Source organism: Antechinus flavipes, chromosome 1 (genome assembly GCF_016432865.1).
Source record: "Antechinus flavipes isolate AdamAnt ecotype Samford, QLD, Australia chromosome 1, AdamAnt_v2, whole genome shotgun sequence".
NCBI lineage: Eukaryota > Metazoa > Chordata > Mammalia > Dasyuromorphia > Dasyuridae > Antechinus > Antechinus flavipes.
Window position 1 is genome coordinate 212,634,088 of NC_067398.1, and position 23,432 is coordinate 212,657,519.

The 23,432-nt window shown below is 38.7% G+C and overlaps 1 protein-coding gene and 1 long non-coding RNA gene across 2 annotated transcripts in view; one reads left to right on the forward strand and one right to left on the reverse strand.

Annotated features, from left to right (window-relative positions):
• Positions 1 to 6,360: 6,360 nt before the first annotated feature.
• On the reverse strand, positions 6,361 to 20,143 carry LOC127560882 (uncharacterized). The gene is made up of 3 exons (XR_007953419.1): positions 20,047 to 20,143; positions 9,144 to 9,448; positions 6,361 to 6,633 (listed from the first exon to the last, which is right to left on the reverse strand). It is a non-coding gene; the product is annotated as an uncharacterized LOC127560882 (long non-coding RNA).
• The window catches only part of SHB (SH2 domain containing adaptor protein B), a 342,467-nt gene continuing 339,119 nt past the window's right edge, over positions 20,085 to 23,432 (forward strand). The window contains exon 1 of the mRNA XM_051995808.1: positions 20,085 to 22,381. Coding sequence (XP_051851768.1) covers positions 21,611 to 22,381 — 771 coding nt within the window. The 5' untranslated portion in view covers positions 20,085 to 21,610. The remainder of the gene's footprint in view (positions 22,382 to 23,432) is intronic.

Here is a 23,432-nt window from a genome sequence, read left to right on the forward strand (position 1 = left end):
ATAAATGCATGAAAGGCTTCACAGAATAGTGGATGATCATCAGGGCAACAGATATTAGAGATGAGATTTGAACACAGTTCTTCTTACTCCAAATGCAGGGCTCTTTCCATTGTTCCACATTAAGTTTGTATTGACAAGACAACCAATTAGAGATGTAGGCAGTCTATATGGGGATCAGGTAAAAAGGACAAAGCTAACAGTATAATTTTGGTAGAGATCTATATAGAAATAAATTCTAGAACCTTGGCAGTGGATGTGATTATCAAACAATGCAGTATTAACAGAAAATTTTCCTTTTTCTATGGGGGAAAAACTTGGAGAACACCTACATTGTGGGATTGGAAAGAAGATAAAGGAGTCAATGAAGGAGAGAAAGGAACAATCATAGAGATAGAAGAGCCAGGAAAACACAATTTTGCAGAAGCAAATATTGAGGAGGAAAGAATTGATTGTCATTCATCCATATGATTTTTTCATGTCTCATCATTCATATATAGCTATATTTCTTTCTCTCATGCACAGGGATGTTATTATTATTGTTTCAGTTCTGTCCTACTCCTTATGATCTCTTTTAGGGTTTTCTTGGCAAAGATTCTGGAATGTCATTTCCTTTTTCAATGAATTTTACAGATGAAGAAACTGAGGCAAACAGAATTTGCACATGGCCCTACAGTTAGTAGGTGTCTGAGGCCAGATTTGAACTCAGTAAAATGAACTTTCCTGACTCCAGGCTTGATACTCTATCCACTACTATTCCTCCTAGCTGCCCTGACCACCACAGGAAAAACATGAAATATTTTTTCAAATGTTTTCCTGAAATCCAGAAATGCATTAACTCTACAATTCTCTTGATTTACCAATATATTAACTGTACATTTAAGAAAGGAAATAATACTGCTTTGGCATAGCTCCTTAGTGAGCCCATCTTGTCTCTTAGCAATAATAGCTAGAAATAATATTAACTAATATATACATAGTATTTTAAGGTTTGAAGATCATTTTGCAGTTATTATCTCCTGATTCTTCCTGGGAGGAAGGTACTATTATTATGCTTATTTTACAAGGAGGGAAATTGAGGCAGGTGGTAGTTAAGTGATTTGACTAGAGTCACATAGCTAGTAGGTGTTTTGGATTAAATTTGAGTCTGCTGACTTCAGGGCCAACAATCTAACTGTACTACCTGGTTGTTCCCCTAGTAGTCACAAAGAATTGGAAGAGTTTCTCTGTATGTCATCAGGAAAATGTTTAGCTGTGAGCATATGAAATACAGAAGGGGTATTTGCCAATGTAAAAATAAAGAGGGTGTTTATTGTGGAATCTATAGCAGAATCACAGGGTCTCAGAGTCAAAAAGGTCCTCAAAGCCCATGTAACCCAACCCATATCTGGGAAGGGAATAAATATGTATGTAGTCCTACTATGTACCAGGCACTGAGTTATATCCTTTTTATAAATATTTTTTCATTTAACCCTTGATAGGAATCTCTTCTACATTAATCTCCATCCAGCTTCCTTGAAGTCCCTTATACGGAACTTGGTAACTCAGTATTTTTCAAGATAACCCATTACACCTGGAGGTAACTCTAATTGTTAGCAGGTTTTTTTTTCCTTTATATCAGGTCCGCATTTGCTTTTTTGCAGCTTCTACCCATTGTTCTTTGCTCTAATTTTGATCCAAGCAGCACAAATCTAATTTTACTTCAATACCACAGTTCTTTAAAAACCTGAATATAATTATCCTGCCAAGTCTTCTCTTCCCTAAGGTTAAATCCATTTACAGTTAATCTTTTCACATCATGACTTTTCTCATCATATTTTTGATATATTGTGGGTCAGCATAAGAAATTAAATGGGAATTTTGAAGGAATTTTGCAGAAACCATAGCTGATATGCAAAGGCCAGCAGATGATACAAAAAAGTTTAAAAACTCACAACTGCATAAAATTTATGTATAATATTATATAACATCAAACACATTTTATTATCTTTTAATACCATAACTCAAATTTCTTTTCTGATATGAAGGGAGGGCCAGTACATTTTATAGGATTTTCCAGATCCCAGGGGGTGCCTCTAACCTCTAAGTAATGTAATGGAAGGGATAATTATACTTCTTTCAACTTCTCCTTATATGAAATTGCCTCAATCCTTTTATCAATCTCATCATCTTCCTATGAGCATGCACTAGTTTTTCAGGATCCTTTCTAAAATATAATGACCCCAAATGAGCAAAATATTCCCAATATGATGTGACAAAAGCACAATAAACTGGGGCTCTCACCCCTTTCATTTTGAAAATCACTCCTTTCTAAGCCCAAAGTGAGAATAACTTTTTAGTTACCACAGCACACTGCTAATGGTGAAGTTTTATTATTGTTCAGGCATTTTTAGTCATGTCTAATTCTCCATTACCCCATTTGGATTTTCGGTTTTTTTTTTTTTTCTGGCAAAAGTTACTGAAGTGGTTAGCCATTTTTTCTCCCAGCTCTTTTTACAGATGAAAAAACTGAGGCAAGCAGTTACGTGACTTGCCCAGGATCATACATCTAGTAAGTCTTTCTGACTCCAGGCTTGGCACTCTACCCACTGTATCATCTAGATGGAATTTGTTAGTCACTAAAATCATATCTTTTTAAATGAACTGATATTTTTGCCATGCTTCTCCTATCTTGTACTAGTAAAGTTGTTTTAACTTGCCTATTATAATTCACATTTTTAATTAACCTTCTGGAGCAGATCAAGTATTACATAGATTTGGTAATACAACCTATTTTTCTAGGGTCTAATCTCCTCCAAACAGGTGTAATAACCACTAAGATTCCAGAATCACATCCTGGACTTGTGGTAACCCCATCCAGGGACTCTAAACACCTTTAAAAAACCTGGAAGTTTCATATAGTCATCTTCTTTCAAAAAAAAATATAAACTTAGTAATTGTAGATCAAATCAATAACCAAATAAATAAAAGAAAGTTGACATATATAAAAACATTAAATTCATTTTTATAATTTATTCAAAAATACAACAAAAACATCCTGTTTGTTTTTATGTCCCCTTTTAACCTCTTTTATTTCTGTGTAATTTTATTTCATTGATAGTATTATTTTTAGATCCTTAGAATCATTGTCTACATATAGTTCATTTGGAGATCCTTATCACAATTCCCATTCTTATTGACTAGTCAAGATCCCTAAAAGAAGGCTAGTTTACTCAGCTCAGAGATCCAGAGGTATCCCTGAGGGCCAATGGAATTTTTACTAATGCTATCTATCATTTCAAGATCCATTTAATTTTTCTCCCCAAGACCAGACTATTCAGTCAACTAATATTTATTAAGCACCTATTGTGGGCTACTAGACTTATCTTTCTGAGTTAGAATCCAACCTCAGATATTTAGTATTTATGCGAGCCTGAAAAAGTCAATAATCCTGTTTGCCTCAATTTCCTTATCCATAAAATGAGCAGGAAAAGGAAATGGCAAGCCACTCCAGGACCCTTATCAAGAAAACTCAAAATGCAGTCATGAAAAGTCAGCCATGAATGAGGTAGCTCAACAACAACAATAATGTTCTAGGAAATGTGAACCTTTTCATTCAGAGAGACAACCAAAAGTTGTTTCCCCAGATCAGTTAAATTTTGATTCCTCGGAAATCTTGGGCAGACAATGAGAATATTAAAAAGTTAAATTTCCACAGAATGTAATGTAATCAAAGTAATGAAAGAAAACAAATATCACTGACCATGAGCATTCAGAAGAAGAGACTCACCTGGCTCCCAATTTTTAATTAAGGTGACTAGGCAAGAAACTAGTTTAAACTGACCAGGGTTAATGACCTGGAAAAGGCTTTTCTTTATTGCTCTTGCTTAATAAGCTTCATGTACATAAGCTGACACACCCTACACAATATTAGAATCTCATTAATAGAACTGGGATATATGATGGAGGAGAGGGAACATGGCTAGGAGTAGAATGTAAGAAATGACCAGTAACCCCAAAGGAAAGTGACCAATCCATTCTCTAGAGAGAGGGAACTGTGACAGCATAAAGCTTGGTTGCTTCTGTACCTAGTGCTCCCTCTTCCCATTAGAAGGACAGAGCCTGCTTCTGGTCAGAAAAGTCCAATTCTTCTAGACTTTCTTTCTCAATAAATTTTCCTTGATACCTGACTTTCAGTTTCATTTTTAACGCTACCCAAAGGCTGATAGAATATTCCCCAGCTGCTGCTTCCAGGAAAAGGAGGGACTAGTCAGTGCCTTTTATAAGGATACTCAGCTCTGGCTCAGCAGCCAGTCAAAATGTTCTCTTTTTAATGAAATAAGCAGATTAGAAAAATATCTGTACATGCTCTGAATTCTACATGGGGATTGTATCAACAAAGCAGGTACACCTGTTCATAAAGCTATTGTCTCAGTATGTCTCCCTTCAGTGAACATACTTTTTTCCTCTGATTCTGCTTTCTTCAATATTTCAGAAAAGTCTCTCCATATTTCTTTGTATTTTTCACATCATTTCTTATATATAACAACATTCCCTTATATGCTGGACTTGGAATCTTCCCAACTTCAAGGTCTTCCTGAGTTCAAATCTTGCCTCAGACACTAGCTATGTGACAGTAGGCAAATCACTTACTCTCTGCCTCAGTTTCCTCATTTATAAAATGAGGATAACAATAGTGTCTTCCCTTCTTCCCATGGTGTTATAGGGATAAAAACATTCCAAATGTTGGATGTAGGAAAACTGGAACACTAATACATTGTTGGTGGAATTGTGAATGGATCCAACCATTCTGGAGAGCAATTTGGAACTGTGCTCAAAAGGTTATCAAACTGTGCATACCCTTTGATCCAGCAGTATTACTACTGGGCCTGTATCCCAAAGAAATCTTAAAGGAGGGAAAGGGATCCACCTGTGCAAAAATGTTTGTGGCAGCCCTCTTTGTAGTGGCAAAAAACTGGAAACTGAGAGGATGCCTATTAGTTAGAGAATGGCTGAATAAGTTATAGTGTGTGAATGTTATGGAATATTGTTGTTCTATAAGAAATGACGAGCAGGATGGTTTCAGAGAGGTCTGGAGAGATGAACTGATGCTGAGTGAAATGAGCAGAACTAGGATTTCATTGTACATGGCAACAGCAATATTATATGATGACCAGTTCTGTTGGATGTGACTCTTTTCAACAATGAAATGATTCAGGCCAATTCCAGGATGAGAGCCATCTACATCCAAAGAAAGGGCTATGGGAACCGAGTGTGAATTGCAACATAGCATTTTCAGTTCTTTTGTTGTTGTTTGCTTGAATTTTATTTTCTTTCTCATTTTTTTCCTTTGTGATCTGATTATTCTTGTGCAGCATGATAATTGTATAAATACATATACCTATGTTGGATTTACCTATATGTTTACCATGTTTAACATATACTGGATTACTTGCCATCTAGGGGAGGGAGTATGAGGAAGGGGAGAAATTGGAACACAAGGTTTTGCAAGGATCAATGGTGAAAAATTATCCTTGCATATGTTTTGTGAAAATAAAAGCTTCAATTAAAAAACAAAAAGGATAAAATCATTCAATATATGAAGTGTTTTGCAAACCTTAAAATATTTTTTAAGATGTTGATTATCATTGTCATTATATATCACAATTGTTCCTCCATTCATCCATTCCTCAATCATTTCAAACAATACGTATGTTTGTGTGATAAGGAGGAAAAGTGGGCTATCGGTGACAGCAGAATTGGTCTAGTGTTAAAAAAAAAAAAAAAGGCACTGGGCCAATTGTGATTTTACCAGAATTCACAGATTTGGAGCCTTCTAGCTCCAATAGGACAATTAGCCAGCCTGGCCTTACTAATTCACAGGTGCTGCAATAAATAATTCTACCTTCCCTGGCCAGGCTATTAGCTATGATTGTTTTGTGTTTCATTCTGGAAGAGGATCATGAAATTAGGTAGGGGATGCCATGACATGCAAGTGAACTGGATTTAAATGAGGGAGAGCTGTGCAAAGTTACCAGTCTCACTTTTCCCTCCAGAACCATCTGGATCCAGTGACCAGATATAGGTAATGGACCTGCATGCTATAGGAGACTTTAACCTTTTTAAGCTAAGGTCTTTAACAAGCCTCAATTTGACTGAGGCAACCCATTCAGTGTTTGAAGTTAGGTAAGAATTTGGGGGGGGGGAGGGAAAGACCTCCTTTATTTAGTCAAACAAATAAACAAAAAACCTACTGACTTGGGAGGTGAGAGGGTGGCTATTTCATATCCTGAGGCTTCTTTAGCTTCTGGTCTCTTCTTGACTTTTCCCAGCTTGTCCCAGTCTTTACATTTGACAAAAACAAATAAATAAACAAACCACCACTTCCAAGTTCAAATAATCTTTATAAATCAGATAGATTCTCCAGCTTGGGTTGAGGAGAAAATGTCTCCTGTTCCTTTAAGGCTCTTGGTTCCCTCCCCCCATCCACACTCCCATTCCGGGTATTTAATATGTAAATAGCTCAGGTCAATTGTCATTAAGTTTTTATAATAACAGGTTCAACCGCTTTGAAACTGAATGTAAGCTTGGAATCACTTTCCTAAAGTGAAGGTACAAAATTCTATCTTCTCCCTCTTCAGAATTATTCCTGTGAATCTGAAAGGGAAAAAACAATAGGAGTCATTGGCAAATGAGAAAATAGCTCCTCACCCAAACCTCGGGAAGGGAGAAGCACTTTAACTGGATTGGAATGCCTCAGGGTCTGCAGGTCTAGGAAGCCAGCTCAAAACGAGGAGTTGATTGTTAAATTTTTAAGAGTGAGCAGTTACATGTCAGAAACCAGCAAATGCTACAAATCAGAGCTCTGATTGTGGATTTCTAGACAAGAAAATGATAGAGAAATGTTAATAATTTACATTAAACTCAAAGTTTGTTGTAGATAGATTTTTTTTGAGTCTTTTGTTAAATATTTACCTGAACCACATCATCATCATCTTTATCCCACTAGACTTGAAATTTTTGGTCTGCACTTTTCCCTCATCTGCTCTGTTCTGCTCTGCTCTGCTCTGTGCCTCCAGTTCTGCAACTTGCACTCAAGAAACTCCACTCAAAGATTGGAAGATGGGAGAGTATTTAACTCCCTGCTCAGACAGTCCAAGATGAAGTCTGGTTGAGGTTCCTGACTAACATTCCCCTTTCCCCTTTCCTCATATTCTCCAACATTGCTGCTAGTGTTTTGTACACTGTCTTCCAGGGAAGGAATGAGATGACTCCTGGCATATACAGCTCCAGTTTCTTCTTGAAAGTCCACTCAAGGTCAAGATCACAAACCACAAGAACCTGGTAACTCAGAAAGATTTCTAGTCCTCCATGTTTCCATGCAAACAATTATGGAGATGTGGCAAGCCTGGGTTATATGTTGCTGCACTGGTCTGTCTGAGTTAATACTGGATACATGGCAATTTAATGTAATGTAATATGTTGTAGACAGAAGGGAAGCATATTTACCAGTGGGGGAGCTGAGGTACAAGAAGGCTAAGTGATTTAGTATCATTGTTGAGAGTGAACCTTAGGGATCCTGACTAGGTAGGCTCCCCAGCTTTATTATTTATGACTATATTTCTTTTTACAATTATTTTTAAAGACAATCTTGTAACATGAGAATTTACTATTTCCTAAAGAAAAAAATATGGATTTTAGGGCATATTAGAGAAAAATGCTATCTTGCTGCAATTATCCTATCAGAAACTTGAGAACAATATCAATATTACAGGGATCCTATGAGGGTTAATTATATATGGTACTTTTAAATGTTGAGTACAGACACAAAGTGCTATGGAACTTCTTAGCATAATGCTATAGAATTATCACAATTTTAGCCTGCAAATTATATCCCCAACTGAGTCTGCACATGGGAAAAGTCTGCTACAATGGAAAAGGAAGGGAAAGAAAAGATATTGAAATAGAAATAACTCTCATGAACTTTGGAAAATGAGAAATCACCATTTTCTATGTGAAATTTACAAAAGGAGACTGACTGACCAACCACAAAAGGTGGTCAGACCTTCTGTTTGGAGTCATCTCTATCTTCTCATCCCAGGTGGCCAATTGCCTGGTCTGTCTAGAAATTGGTTCTGGCTCCTATAGAAAGCTAAGAAAGGAAAGATAGAGAAGAGGAAAATAATTTGAAGAGATTGAAATACAGTACTTACATTTAGCATTTTCTTTCCTTTTAGTTTTGTTCTTACTTTTTTTTTGAGACTTAATATTATAGAAGAGTAATTTAAAATATAAAATTTTCTGAGCAACCCTGTGATAAACATCATAGCTCATAGATCAAATTTGAGCCCTTAAAGTCCCCAATAAAAATTTCAGAAAGATTTGTTTTTTGCTCTATTCCTTTCTGCTCTTCCATTTCCTTTGTTAGAATTTCATCTATGTCACATTCACTAACCATGGGTATCTCCCACCAAAGATCAGTTCTGGACCCTCTTTTCTTTTCTCTCTATATTATTTCAGCTGGTAATATCAGCTTCCATAAGTTCAATGATCTCTATGCAAATGTTCCCAACTTGTTTTTTGTTTTTTGTTTTATCCAGCCCTAATCTCTTTCCAAAGCTTTATTTCTATTATCATCAGTGGACTATTAGACATTTTAAACCTCAAATTCAAAATGTCCAAAAGAAATCATTATGTCCAAAACAAAACTCAGGTAGGTGGTGCAATGAATAGAGAACTGGGTCTGCAGTCAAGAAGACCTATGATCACATTTGCATTCAGATACTTAGAAGTTGTGTGATCCTAAATATGTCACTTTACCTTTGTCTGCATCTGATTCCTTATCTGTAAAATGGGGATAAAATAGCACCTTTCAGTGTTATTATGAGAATCAAATCAGGTAATGTGTATAAAGCACTTGGTACAATATCTGAAATATAGTAGATACTATATAAATGTTAACTATGATGATGATGAACATTTCTTCCAAAACTTACCTCTTTCTTATTGTCCATATCATCATCATTTACCCATTCACCCTGGTTCAGAAACCTTGGTTTCATCCTTGACTCCTCCTTGTATCTCATTTAATATATCTAAACAATTCTTGTAATTCTTTTCCTATGCCATCTATTTCTAATATGAGTACCTTGGCATTCAACTGTTACCTGTGGCCTCCAGAAGCTGTTTTTTACTGGAGAAGTTTACTCCAGTAAACTCTCTCTGTAGATGGGTCACTCCAGGGTTGAGGGTAACTGATATAATTCAAATCTGCTCAGTGAGTTAGAGTGAAGACTTCTCCCACTGGAACAGGCAGGTGATAATAATTTGTTCCAATGACCATGAAAGTGACTGAAGCAGGTGGTATGGACCTCTTAGAGCTTAGAGACATCAAAGAAGCCAAGGTCATCCATTGTATCCTGAACCATCAGCAGCCATGCTGACTTTTGTCTTCCCATTCTAGAAGGTAACTCTGGAAGAGAGAGACAGAGATAGAGACAGAGAGAGACAGAAAGAGAGAGAGAGAGAGAGAGAGAGAGAGAGAGAAGAGAGAGAGAGAGAGAGAGAGAAAAGAGAGAGAGAGAGTTTATGAAACTCTGTCTCACTTAAATCCAATTCATAATGTTATACCCTGAATTATTATTATGCCGTGAATAAAATTATAATAGTCTTCCCCCTTTCCTTGCCATTAGGACTGGGGAGAATTGAGTCAGAAAAGAAGCCTTGAAATACCATTGAGTCATAAAACTCCAGGTGCCTTCTCTCAATGCTTGCTGGGATAATTCCCCCTCCTTTTGAGCAATATCCCTCACTTCACTGTCTCCTACTATTGACCTTCTTATTTTAACCCCCATCCTGTCAGGACTAAGTTATGATCCTTTTCTGGAATTATGGCTTGTCCATTCATCCAGTGTCCTCCTTCTCCTTATCTGCCTTTTTTTCCCCTATAAGCTATTTGCAAACCCTAGTTAGCTATAAAACTTCCCAGCTTCAGGCGCTGGGGGCTAAATACTTTTTGAACATGAGTTCGACTGGGTCGGCAAGACTAAACTTTCCACAAATAAAAGATTAAAAACCAGTCTCTGCCTTGCCTCACTCAGTTTCTCTGGCACTATAATACCCAAGTCAGGACATCAACTATGTTTTACCCAACATCATGATGTCATTGGTTCTCTTCAAAAATAAAGGACAAACAAAACTCCACCTTCTACTCACATAGCTACCACCTTCCTTCATGCCTGAGGAGGGTCTACATTTAAGGATTATGGAAACACTGAGAAAACAATAACCAATATACGGTAGTAAAAATAGCTTTATTAAAGTGAAAGAAAAAGATAAATGGAAAGAGCTTATGCTTCCATCATCAGGGAGAAGCTTACTATAGGAGTTGTTCTTAGTACCATGAGTTTGATCTAGGTGGAGATTTCATTGAGCCAGTCTAAGACAAAACCACTTATGTGAATCTGAGCTGTTTGTCTAAGAATAGTTAGGTTACTTAGGGTATTAGACAATGGAAGGACAATTCCACTTAATAGAACGGTCACTACTTATATGAAACCAAGGGAGACAATTTATTCCACTTGTCTACATATAACAAACTCTCCTGAAAATTCTGTCTCTTGCATCTGTTTAGTTACAGAAAGAAAATATTAGAACTGCTATTTTGTTTTATACAAAAAAGCAAAAAAGAATATTAAGTTTTATTAATCTATTTGAGCTGGATTCTGATTTAGATTGCTGCTTCTTTTTCCTCTCCACTAATGGCCTTGTCTCAACATTAAATTCACTCAAGTAGTAGATCAATTTCTAGACTGAATTCAGTACTGGGGAAGCCTGATCATTCAGGGATCCTCAAACTTTTTAAATAGGGGGCCAGTTCATTGTCCCTCAGACTGTTGGAGGGCCGGACTATAGTAAAAACAAAAACTTTGTTTTGTGGGCCTTTTAAATAAAGAAACTTCATAGCCCTGGGTAAGGGGGATAAACGTCCTTAGCTGCTGCATCTGGCCCGCGGGCCGTAGTTTGAGGACCCCTGATATTTGTTATTTATAGACCTACCTTAATGTCCTGAATAAGATTTGTTTAAATCTTAAATTTTGTTTATGTCTAGAGTTTCCCCAAAGAGGGTACTAGAAAGATACTTATATATAATGTAAATCAAGAATGGGACAGGTATTTGTTACATGTATACAAAAGAAATTCTTATACAAAAGACTTTAATAAGTTTACATTGAAAATAAAATGAAACACTAAGTAGTATTAATTATTGTTATACACTCCTGGGAGGGTATGATTTTTAAATTTTAGAACATGACAGCTTGTTTGCACTTTGAAATAGGCATTTTACACTATATCTCTCAAAATCCATGTCTTCTGGCCACCCAGGCCAATAGTTGGAATCATCTTCTGGCTGGTAGTTTTCTTTTCCATGAGCATCAAAGAGAGTAATTGGAGGTAGCTAGGTGCCTCAGTAGATAGAGCATTAAGGCTGGAGTCAGAAAGGGATGATTAGCTCTGTGATAATGGACAAGATACTTAAACTCTGTTTACCTTGATCCAATGGATCCACTCCAGTACTTTTATCAAGAAACCTCATGGATAATACTAACATAGGCAGATAGGACTGAAGAACAACAAAGAGAATAGTTGTTGGGATTTCTAAAATGAAACCAGCAGCCAACAGAGGACTCAGGATCTCCAAACCTCTTGAATTTCATGAGAAAATTATTTAATTTCCTGAGCCTCAGTTCCTCATCTCTAAGATGAAGGAAGGTGTTGGATTCAAAAGTTCTAAAAGCTCTTTCTGGAAATAAGTCTTGGGTAGTTAGATGGTGCAATGGCTAGAATACTTAGGCCTGGAATCAGGAAGACTAATATTACTGAGTTCAAATGTAGCCTCAAATACTGTGTGATCTTGGCCAAATCACTTAACCCAGTTTGCCTCAGTTTTCTCATCTGTAAAATGACCTGGAGAAGGAAATAGCAAACCATTCCAGCATCTTTGCCAAGAAACCCATTTCACATATCACTGAAATGATTGAACAACAACAAACATAATCCAAGATCACTGCTCAGTAGCATATGCTCAGGAAAGAAAATAAAAAGTGAAAAAGACAATTAGGTGCTTCTGCTAAGGTCCGACTCTAGCAAACATAGAGAAGTAGTAAGGATGTGGGGAAGAAGAGGCTCAAAAACTAGATTAATAAATAGCTGGAATGAAAGAAGGGGGAAGTAACTGATGATCACTACCTTTTAAAGATCTATTGAGTGATTATTTAACAACCGATAAATAGATTACTGTATAAATCTCAAAGCACCCAAATGTCTCATGACTACCCAGAAACAGTTAGGGGTTTCCTGATTCCCCAAAGCATATTTATTTATTTTTATTGTTTTAACTAAGTGAAAAAAGATCATTCTTTGTCTCAATTGCTACTTGGCTTTAATCATTAAATGGGTGTTTGCCCTCCATCTAACAAGATCTGAGTTTAAAAAAGCCAAGATCTCCCACTGCCTCCAGGACCATCTCAGGTCCTCATGATTTGTTTATGGACACTGGACCCATATAGTTCTGGAGGGGAAAGTGAAGCAGGTGACCTTGCCTTCCTCCCTCCCTCAAATCCAATTCACTTGCATGTCATGGCATTATCTCCCTGATGTCATGGTCCTCTTTAAGAATATCAGACAAAGGTTTTTTCCTTTTGTTCTGATTTTTCTCTCCCAACATGATTTATAAAGAAATATGTATTTACAAAGTTAATATACATGTATAACCAGAAAAAAATTTAAAAAGAGAGAGAATAAAGGAGAAAACAACAGTATATATAAAGCAGTCAAGGTAGCTCTGCCCATGCCCTGTTATACTAATATATAATCTATTAATTGACAATGGTTTTCTGACTTGGCCTGGATAGAAGAGTCGTGTGTCACATACAGTAATAAGGAGAAGTTGACAATAACCCTATCACTAAGCTTTTACTTTACTTTCAGTATATTAGGGGGTATTATAGTTTATATGTGCTCAGTTAAATAGATTTATGGATTATGATATATGGTTTTAACTAAACCAATCTTCACAATATAGATCAATAGTTTTACAAGATTTCTGAAAAGAAAGCAGATAAAAGATAATAATGAAAACACAAGCAAAACAAGAGAAAGACAGAGCTGACCCTTTAGCTCTTCATCAGTCAGTCAATCACTTAATAAAATCTATTGAATACCTTCTATATTTCAACCACCAGGCTAAGTGCTAGGTTTACAAAGAAAAGTAAAAGTTCCTAATCTCAAGAAGTTCCCAGACACATTATAAAGTAAAAATAAATAAAATAAAAAATAACAATGAGATCTGGCAAAAATGTGATCTCTCAAATTAGAAATTATCTAGATTATTTGAAATGTGGACCTGAATCTTCTGTTGTTAACGAGTGTGAGACCCGTTAATTGTCTTCAGTCTATTGAGATGGTTTTACTGGAAGGGAGCCACTTTTAATACTATAGCTTTTTGGTGTCATAGATGAGAGTTGAGTGAATCAAGGGAGTGCTAAAGGTGGATGAGCAGACATGAAAAGTGTTAGATAAGCCCTCACACTCGAAGTGCTAGTCCTTGATGCAGAAAGAAGGAAACAGAGCTGAGAAAAAATATACATAATAATGACAAAAACATAAAACAATTACCGACCAAAAAAATCAAAGCAAATGTAATAAAATTACATTTTATGTATAAGTATATACATATGTACAATAAATATATGTATAATAAACATACATATGTAACAAATATAAATATATGTAATAAATGTGCATGTATGTATGATAAAATGTACTTTTTACATATAAAAATACATTGTGGAATTTGAATGAAGGGATGTGAGAGAATACCCCCTAACCTATGGAGGTAGGTGGTCCACAGGTATTATATATGACACATTTTCAGACTTTTTCAGTAAGTATATTGATCAGTTGTGCTGGTTGGTTTTTTTCTCTCTAAAAGAAAATATTGTTATATGGGATGATACTCTGAAAAATGGAAGAGAGGGAGAATGATTAAATCTAGTGTTAATGATGAACATTAAATGTATATTATTCCTTGAGATATTAACTAAAGATAGCACAAAGTCAATCACAATTAGCAACATATTTTAAAAATTAATTTAATTCAATTTTAAAATTAAGCTGGGGGGGCTTTGAAAATGTTGTCAGAATATGCAGTTCATATAATAGGACTGACTACTCCACGTAGAGTATATATTAAGATTAATTATTGCAATATAACCTAGGTGAAGTAATCATTTCTTTTTTTTCCTACATGTTACTAGCTCATATTTCTTAATTTATTCTCATCCTGTGATCTCTTCTCCTGTGAGTTGAGATAGTATAATCTAAGAAAATAAAAAGTATGTTTTTACAGGTTAATATTAATTGCTAAAATGTCTATATGTATTTAATCAAGCAATTAACTATGAGTTCCCATCTCAGTTTTACAAATTTTATTTTCCTATAAGTACTTGTTTATTTCTCTCTGGACATAGAGATATGACCAATCAATCAAACCACCAAATCTGCTAGGATTAAATAAACATCAAGTTTACTGACCATATAATTTATTAAAAGTATAACACATAATAAAAATAACAATGTTCAGTGTATCAGCTATGAGAAAGATCACAAGTAATCTTAATTATCACTAATAACGACTTCTCAATTCTGGAAATTTAGTGCCATTATTTAACTTTCTGAGAATAATAGTTAAAATCTTTCAAGAATTCTTTTTATAAGTTGTAGCAAACCTTATGACCCACTTGCACTTGTTCTTATTCATAATATATTTAGAAGGTCACTCCTACTATCTTTTGTTATAGAGGTACCAGTTGATGGACTCTACCTAGAGGTAAGTAGACATCTTCCACTCCTAAAATTATAGGTCATTAATCCCAACTTGTGTGTTTCGCATTAACAGTCAGTTAGTAGATATGAATTCTTTGTAAAGGCATTTACTAAGATGGCATAGTAGGAATTAGTAGCTACAAAAGAGTTTCCCCCAAAAAACATATCTAGTGTAAACTCTTACCCAAATATACACAGCAAATGTGGGAAGAGTAGTCACAAATGTAGGTATACAGTGGTAGTGAAGCATCCAAATGGGGCTGATATGTAGTCAAGGCAATCTCAACTATAGCACTGCAGACCCTAGATATCCTTTCTCTATAGAATCTTTACACAAAAATTTCTCTTTGCATGTAGCATCTCTGCTGGGCACTTTATTATGTGTCTATTCTCTAAAACTCAGTTTCAATTTCCAGGGGCACTTTTTTTTAGTCCATAATCAGTTTTATTTTCTGCTGCTAAAGATCCTGTTCCTCAAAGATTCTTCTGGCCTTAAATAACTCTCTATAGCTGTTCCAATTTGTTGATGGTACATGTGCTTGCTACCTATATCAGTTGCAGAAGCACTTTTAAAGAGGACATGAGGGAAGGGAAAGACTGAGAAAAAAAGAAGCCATGCAAGAACTTTTGAATGCATGAATGAAGTGAACAGCCAGAATTATGTACATGTATGGAAAGCCAGTCCCTATTATGGTTCTGGAGGGACTCTCAGGGCTTGTATCTCTAGATACTATTGAGTATGGACCTCCCCAAAATGAGAAACTTCTTTCTTCTAGTGTGAGTTGAACTAATGTATTTCTCTCAGTTGAAAAACACAAGTACTCTATATATTTAGACAACTTACGTTTTTACATTTATATTCACATACAAATATACACACATATCTTTCATATGAAATAGATTTGTCGATTAAAATTTGTTGATAATCTCCTAATTACCAATTTAAAGCAAGGCAGAAAACAAGGAGGATATGCTTGTCAAAGAATTAAATGGGAGGATTTTCTCTATATATTGTGGGCAGGGGAATAGAAATCTGCCAGATGCTCCTGTTTTTGGATGCACTATACTGAAGGCATAGTCTTTTTAATGGGATTAGCAAACATTAGAAAGAATTTGGACAAGCATGTACACAGGGGAAACCAAGTTTAAAAAAAAGCAACATGGTCTAGTGAGCTATTTCAGAATCAGGAAGACATGGTTCAACTATTACCTTTGACACAAATTCTATGTGTTATAGGCCGGGGCTAGTCATTATAATCTCTCACTGTCCACAGATAATTTTCTAAAACTATGTAAATTGGATAGTTATTGAAAATCTAGGTTGGTAGAGGAAGTGTCTTTACAAAGAAACTACAACATCATTAAAAAATCACAAATCTCCCCCACCCCCATCCCAGGAAGAAAATAAAAAGTTGTGAACAAATGTACATTATAATATGGCGTTGGATGGACATAAAATTGGATTGAATCAATTCACCAATATAAGCTCATACAAACTGTTCAGTTGGATAATAAACCAAGCTCAGAATTAGGGAAATTGTGTAATACTTTTCAGGATAACAATTTGTTTCTTAAAACAAAAGCCCACCAATTTCTAGTCATGTTATATATTTATGTGTATATATATATACATATATGCCTGTATATTATAAGATATCACAATTTCCAGAGAATAAGAATTACATAATTCCAAAGCTAGGTAACTTGGGGTCAGGAAAACCTGAATATCCAGCCTAAGACACTTACTATATGGATGACCCTGGACAAGGACTTCACCTCTATTTGCCTTAATCCACAGGAAAAGGAAATGGCAAAACACTCCAGTATCTTTGCCAAGAAAACTCCATGGACAGTATAGGTATGCTATAGTCCATAGGGTCAAAAAGAGTTGGATACAATGAAACAACTGAACAACAACCAAAGGGCAATGGAGAGACTTATGATATACTTAAATAGGTTGAAATCATCAATAACATGTGCACCAAAAAAAAAAAAAAATGGAATACAATGTCATCCAGGAAATGTCTGATCAGAAAAGGTGATGGGCTAAGAGTAGAAGCAGTATAGTCAAGTCAATAAACATTTGTCAAGTGTTTAGCATGTGTTAGGCATTGTACTAAATTGCTGGGAATATAAGCAGAAAAAAGGATAGTTCCTGTCCTTAAGGAGATTTCTAATGGAAAACAACACATAAAAGGAAGCTGAAAAGGCAGAGTGGAGAGGCTGGTGTGGATCTTCTTTATAATGGAGGTTCAAGGAGGAACTACCTAATCAGAGAGAGAGGGGGGCTGTAAGAGCAGATAAAAAGTACAGAGATGAAGTGAGCTTCTGAAGATGAAAAGCTTTCTGTGCCTTGTAGAAAAAGATTGAAGAGAGTGAAGAGTTAAGTCTAGAGATCATTGAGGTTATAAAAAAAAAATTATGATGATAATTTCTAATCCTTTCTCTTTTATTTTCTTTCTTTTTTTTTACCCTTATATTTAGCAGAGAAAGAATAGACATGGGGCAATCAGATGTGCTAACATGTTGGGAAGGGTATTTCTACATCTCCGCTCACTAGTCCCAGGCTATGGCCTTCATGTCAGTCTCCAGGATGCATTCCCACTGGAAGTAAACATTCTCTCTTTATACCATAATGAGATGCCTAAATAGAGGATCTGTGTCATATAACTATGGCTGAACCTACCTTCTTCCTATCCTCATTGTAAATATATTTGTTCCAATACTACATTCAATATCCTTCCCTCCCTTTTTGAACCTTCTTCATAAAGAATGTAGAGGGAGCAGTGGAAAAAGCTTGGAGTTAAAAATGCTTAAATCAAATCCCATTTTATTTACTTAGCTGTCGGGTCCTAGGCAAGACTCTTTCCTCATCCATATTATTGTTATTCAGTCATTTGAGTCATATTGGGATTTTTTGATAAAAATACTGGAGTTGTTTGCCATTTCCTTCTCCAATTTATTTTACAGATGAGGAAATTGAGGCAAACGGGGGTAAGTGATTTGCCAATATTACACAGCTAGTAAATATCTGCCTCTGGATTTGAATTCAGATCTTCCTGACTCTGGATTTGGCCCTCTATCCATTGTACCGAGCTACACCTTTCCTCATCCATAAAGTGAGGATAATAGGACCTCCTTCCAAAGGTTGTTTTAAGGATCAAATGAGACATCACAATTTTTTTTTTGTTTTTTGCTTTTTTAAAAAAATGGGTTTACTAATTATTCATAATGTTCTTTGTGGAAGTAGATTTGGCGGGATAGGGCTAAAATGGCATTTTTAAGCTAAGGGTTATTCTCCCCCTTGAAAAAGTTTGTAAGGTGTCTGGCATATAGTAAGCATCACATAAATCTTAGCAATTAGTATATTAAAGATTATAGGAAAGTCAAGAAGGCTCAGGATTGAAAAAAAAAATTAGATTTGGCAGTTAAGACAACATTGGTAACTTTAAAGAGGATAGTTACAGTTGAAAGACTAAGATTCATAGCGCTGATAGAGGGAGTTGGAATACTTCTTATTCTTCACTGCCATATTTAGATCTCTTCATCATTCAGCCACAACCTCTCACACCAACCTGTCCAGATATTAATTGTCATCTTTCAACTTCCAGGGAACCAGTGTTTTCCTCTCCCTGTCTCTAACCCCTTCAAACACTGAACTCTGGTAAGTCAGAGGCACTATAACAAAGCTGTTGTGTAGCAGGGCAATTTTCTTGCCACGACATAGGGGAAGAAGTCCAACTTGTCATTGGTGGTAGTGGTGGGTTAGACTGAAATGTTAGGGTAGGTGGATACTACGATTGGCTCAAGGAATCCCTTTGGGCAGAAGTAGGCACATAATATAGATAAAATTTTTCTGCTAGTCCTGACCTCAAAGGGAGGAGCCTTTGATTGTCTAGAACTCTTCTTTTGGGGACCCAGATCATTTTGGCTATATGCTTGGCCACTGCCCAGAAATCAGTATAAATAAAAATCTCATCTATCTCTATGTCCCACATGAACCATGTGGTTTGAAGTTCAACTACTTTGCTGGACATGTCAGGATCTCCATCCTTCAAGATCCCATTATAGAATTGATGTCTTTAAAATAATTGCCTTTTAGGAAAGGGAAAAAAAAAACCTAACTCAATTCACAAGGCAGGAAATTTAGTCTATGTTGTTCCTACAAGATGCTAAATGATTGCTTGTTGGAGTGGACTGGTGGTCATTGAGTAAGGAAAAGGAATAGAGTTGGGGTACCCCATGAACTGTACTAGTTAAACTTGGATTGTACCAGTCAGGATTGAAATTGTACAGAATAAAATATATGTCTTTTATACACTTGCCTGTTTTTAGGCTTTTAGATTTGTCGGTGTTGTTGGTTACACCTTTCTTAGAGGGGAAAAAAAACTTAACTCTGTGTTGGCTAAACAAAAAAGAAAAGGAATCTGTTGATTGTTAAGCCCCAAAGCGTTAGAGTGATCAGAGTGTTCCCAGTGGACAGGTGTTGTAATTGCAATGGTAATATAATAGCAATATCAATTGCAGGAACAACCCTCCAGTTGGAGCTAGGATAGATTTGAAAATGCAGGTGAGGGGATATTGTAGTAGGGTTAATTGTTGATCATTTTTACAGTTTTCCCTATCCACTTTCCAAAAAAAAAAAAAAAGATTAAAGGGAGAATTCTGGTACCTAAATTTCAAGTAGCTGGAAAAGATCAATTTGGAAAAGCTACAAAAAAATTTGGATTGCATTATTACAAGATTCTGTTGGAGAGGAAAGTGTGTTTTTTTTGGGGAAGTGAGATCCATTTTTAAAAAGCATTTTATAAAGCACGCACAACATTAGAAAATCATGAGACTTAGGTTCTGTCCCTAGCTATGCTACTTAATCCCTCTGATATCAGGCAAATTACTAACTCTGGGCTCCGTTATGTAGAATGGGAAGGTTGTAATAGGGACCTTTCAGGATTTTAAGTGCTATTTTATCCTTATACCATCCAAACCACAGTTTATTCCGTGCAATAAAGAACTGGACTTCAATCTGAATTGAACAGGTAAGATGCTGTGCTTTGATTGGTACTCCTTTTTCCTATATGGCGCATTTCCCAGGTTTATCCGTCAACTGAGATGCTAATTAGTTCATTTCAAAGACCACAGACACTGAAGGATTACCTTTCCCCATAAAGAACAAGTGGGACTTACATATACGCAAAGACAAGATTTAACTGCATCCTGTTTACAGAAGTACAAACTCGCAAATGTCCGGGTTTTAATCTGCTCCCAACGAAGTGTTCTCTCCATGTCCAATAGCAGGGTGCAAGATGCTGGAGGCAGGAGACTTAGTAACAGCTGGCGTAGGCGGGGGATGGGCGAGGTGCCCTCTGAGCAGGCTCTGCCTCTGTGATTTCAGAGTTACAAGTCTGGAGAGTTCATTCCTACAACAGGGCCTTGCAATTAGCAGTAACATTTGCTTTCAGTTCTTACAGTTGTTGCTGCTGCTGCTATTGGGAGTTCACGTTTCCAGTTTTTTAATTCTGTTCGTCTCCGTACCCCCAGTAGGTCCGAAAGTGCAAGACATTTTGCACGAATTTTGTGAGTGAGCGTGCGTACGCGAGGAATAAGGAGAGGGTTAGAAGAATGTGTCAGGTAGGCGGAGCGACCCGGACGGCTTAATTTGCACAAGGGGCGGAGTTTTGTGTCGGTGTCCGGTCCCGCAACCGTGCGTCGGGAGGTCAGGGAGTGAATGAGGTGGCACTTGAATCGGGGAGGGGGCGTGGCCTAGGGGAAGGTGGGAGGTGGGGGAAGGGAGAGGCGGGCGCGTGGCCAACCTCCCCGCCCGTGGAGGCGGAGCTCTGGCGGGAGGCGGGCTCTGGCTGTGGTAGTGTCACACACGCGGCGGTTCCGGAGGCGGCAGGAGGCGCCGCCGGGACGGGCACAGTCTGTTGCTTACTCCCTTTCTCTCGCTCTTTCTCCGGGCTCCAGGAGGGGTAGGAAAGGGGGAGTGAGGTGGAGAGGCGGGGAGAGGATCGCACAACCCTCCTTGCTGTCAGTAGAGTTGATAGGGGGAGCCGAGAAGGATCCCTCCCCGACCCCTCGTCGGGAGCAGGAAAAGAGGGACTGGGGAGAAGTTCAAGCCGAAAGCGGTAGGATCCAGGCAGCGGCGGCGGCGACCTCGGTGAAGCAGCCGAGAGGAAAAGGAGAAGGAGGAGCTGGCCCTGCCGCAGGACGTATACCGGAGCAAACGAAAGCAGAGGAGTGGAGCGAGCGAGCGTCCGTCCAGGTGCCAGTGCGCTGGCTCCCCATCCCTCCCTCTGCGGGAGTGAGGGGGACACCCGAGGGGGACAGCGGCTGCCCGGCCCCCTCTCCTAGGGCTTCAGGGTGAACAGAGCCAGTCGGACCTGCGGAGCCCGAGCCCGGGAGGAGGCGGCGTCGCCGCTGAGCGCTCAACGAGCGGCTGCGGCAAGAACTTGAACTTGACGCTGAGCCTTTTCTAAGGGGTCTTGGGACCCTTGACGAGTTAGGTGGAAGGGGGTTCGGTTGCATCTGCTTGCCTTTCTCTTCGCCTTTCGCCGCTGACGCCGCCTTTCCGAGGAACGGAGCCCGGAGCCAACCTGCCCGCCTGTCTCGTGGGGAAGAGGGGTTCGTGGTGGCTGCCTACGTCCCCTGCAGCCTGCGGATGGCAGCGGCCGGTCCGGCCCGGGCTCCCCTGTTGCTGCTCCTCGGGCCGTAGGGGGGTCGGCTCCGGGGCAGTCCAGGCGGTGGCATCATGGCTAAGTGGTTGAACAAGTACTTCAGTTTAGGGAATAACAAAACTAAGAGCCCCCCGCAACCTCCCCGGCCGGACTACCGCGAGCGCGGGCGCGGGGGTAGCAGCAGCGGCGGCGGCAGCAGCAGCAGCCGGGGGGCGGCGGCGGGGGCAGGTGGTGGCAGCGAGAGGCGGCAGCAGCAACAGCCCCCGGCGGCCTCCTGTTCGTCCTCCTCGTCCTCCTGCTTTTCAGCCTCATTCCGGGAGGACAGCGGCAGCACCAGCGACCTGATACGCGCCTACCGAGCCCAGAAGGAACGCGACTTCGAGGATCCCTACAACGGCCCCGGCTCGTCGCTGCGCAAGCTGCGGGCCATGTGCCGCTTGGACTACTGCGGGGGCCAGGACGGCAGCGGGGACAGGACCTTCTCCTCCGCCTCCTCGTCCGCCGGCTGCTGCTGCACCTCTGGAGGCGGAGGGGGAGCCGCTGCGTCCTCTTCGTCTTCCTCTTCCCCGCATCTCTTCCGCAGCAACAGCGAGCGGCGACCGGCCACGCCGCCAGAGGTCAAATATATCTCCCCCAAACACCGGCTCATCAAGATCGACAGTGGCTGTGGAGGGGGCGGCGGCGGAGACCCCGGGGGAGGCGGCAGTAAGAGTAGTAGCAGTAGCGGTAGCGGCAGCAGCAGCGTCCGTACCTGGAGTCCGTCCGCCTGCGGCAGCAGCAGCAGCAAGAAACTGCTCAACAGGTGCCCGGAAGAGAGCGGCGCCACTGGAGGCAAGAAAGATAAGGTGGGAGATCTTGCCCCCCCAAACCTACCCCCAGCTTCCCCGTCCTCCCCTTGGCTCCCCTGCCCTCGGCACTTCCCTTTCTTGTACCCTTAGCATAGCTCCTTCCTCCTCTGCAGAAACTGCTCCTGCCTCTGTGGGACCCTCTTGTTGCTTAAGAATTTGGGGAAGGGGTGAGGGAAGCGGATACGAAGCTTTAGAAGCTGCCTGGGATAGGTGCGTCAGTGGGCAAATATGTAGAGTGGGGAAGGAGATTCTTGGTGACACACTGGCCCTCAGGGAAGAGTTCTTGACATGTAGAATCTTAAAGATTCAGATCACGGTATCTTAACGTGTGTGATGGCCCCTTTAAGCAGTTTGGTGAAGCCTAGGGACCCCCTTCTCTAAAATGCATAAAATAAAATACATAGGATTACAAAAAGAAATCAGTTGTATTGAATCAAAATTAATATACAGATACACGTGTACTGTTATATATAGAACGATAAATTTTTTTCACTGTAACTAGTTTCTTATATATAATGTGTTTGTATATTTTAATAAGCATTCAATATTACTGCTTTCATAATGTGATACACAGATGAAAACAGTTATATTGGAATAATATGTGTGTGTATGTGTGTGTGTATAAACAATGGGGAGAAGGTGCTGCAGCATTTACTAGTGGTATGACCTTGTATAAATCATTTTACTTCAGAGCCAGCCTCTGCATACTCTTGTAAAATGTGAGGTTTGGTCTGGTTCCAGGATTCTCAACTGAAAGAAAGTCCTGAACTGTGAGTGTGTTTGTGTGTGTGTAACATATACTATATACACTACATATACATATATGTGTGTGTGTATATATCTATTATATAGATAGACATATACACACATACACATAAATATGTATGAAGCTGATTATATTGAAATAGTTATCCATATATATCTATATTTACATATAGGTATCTTATTGTAAAGCTGTCTATGTACAAATAACTTCATTTATGTTTATATGCATGATAACATATGTGTATGTATACACGTACATGTGTGTATGTATATATATCCTGAA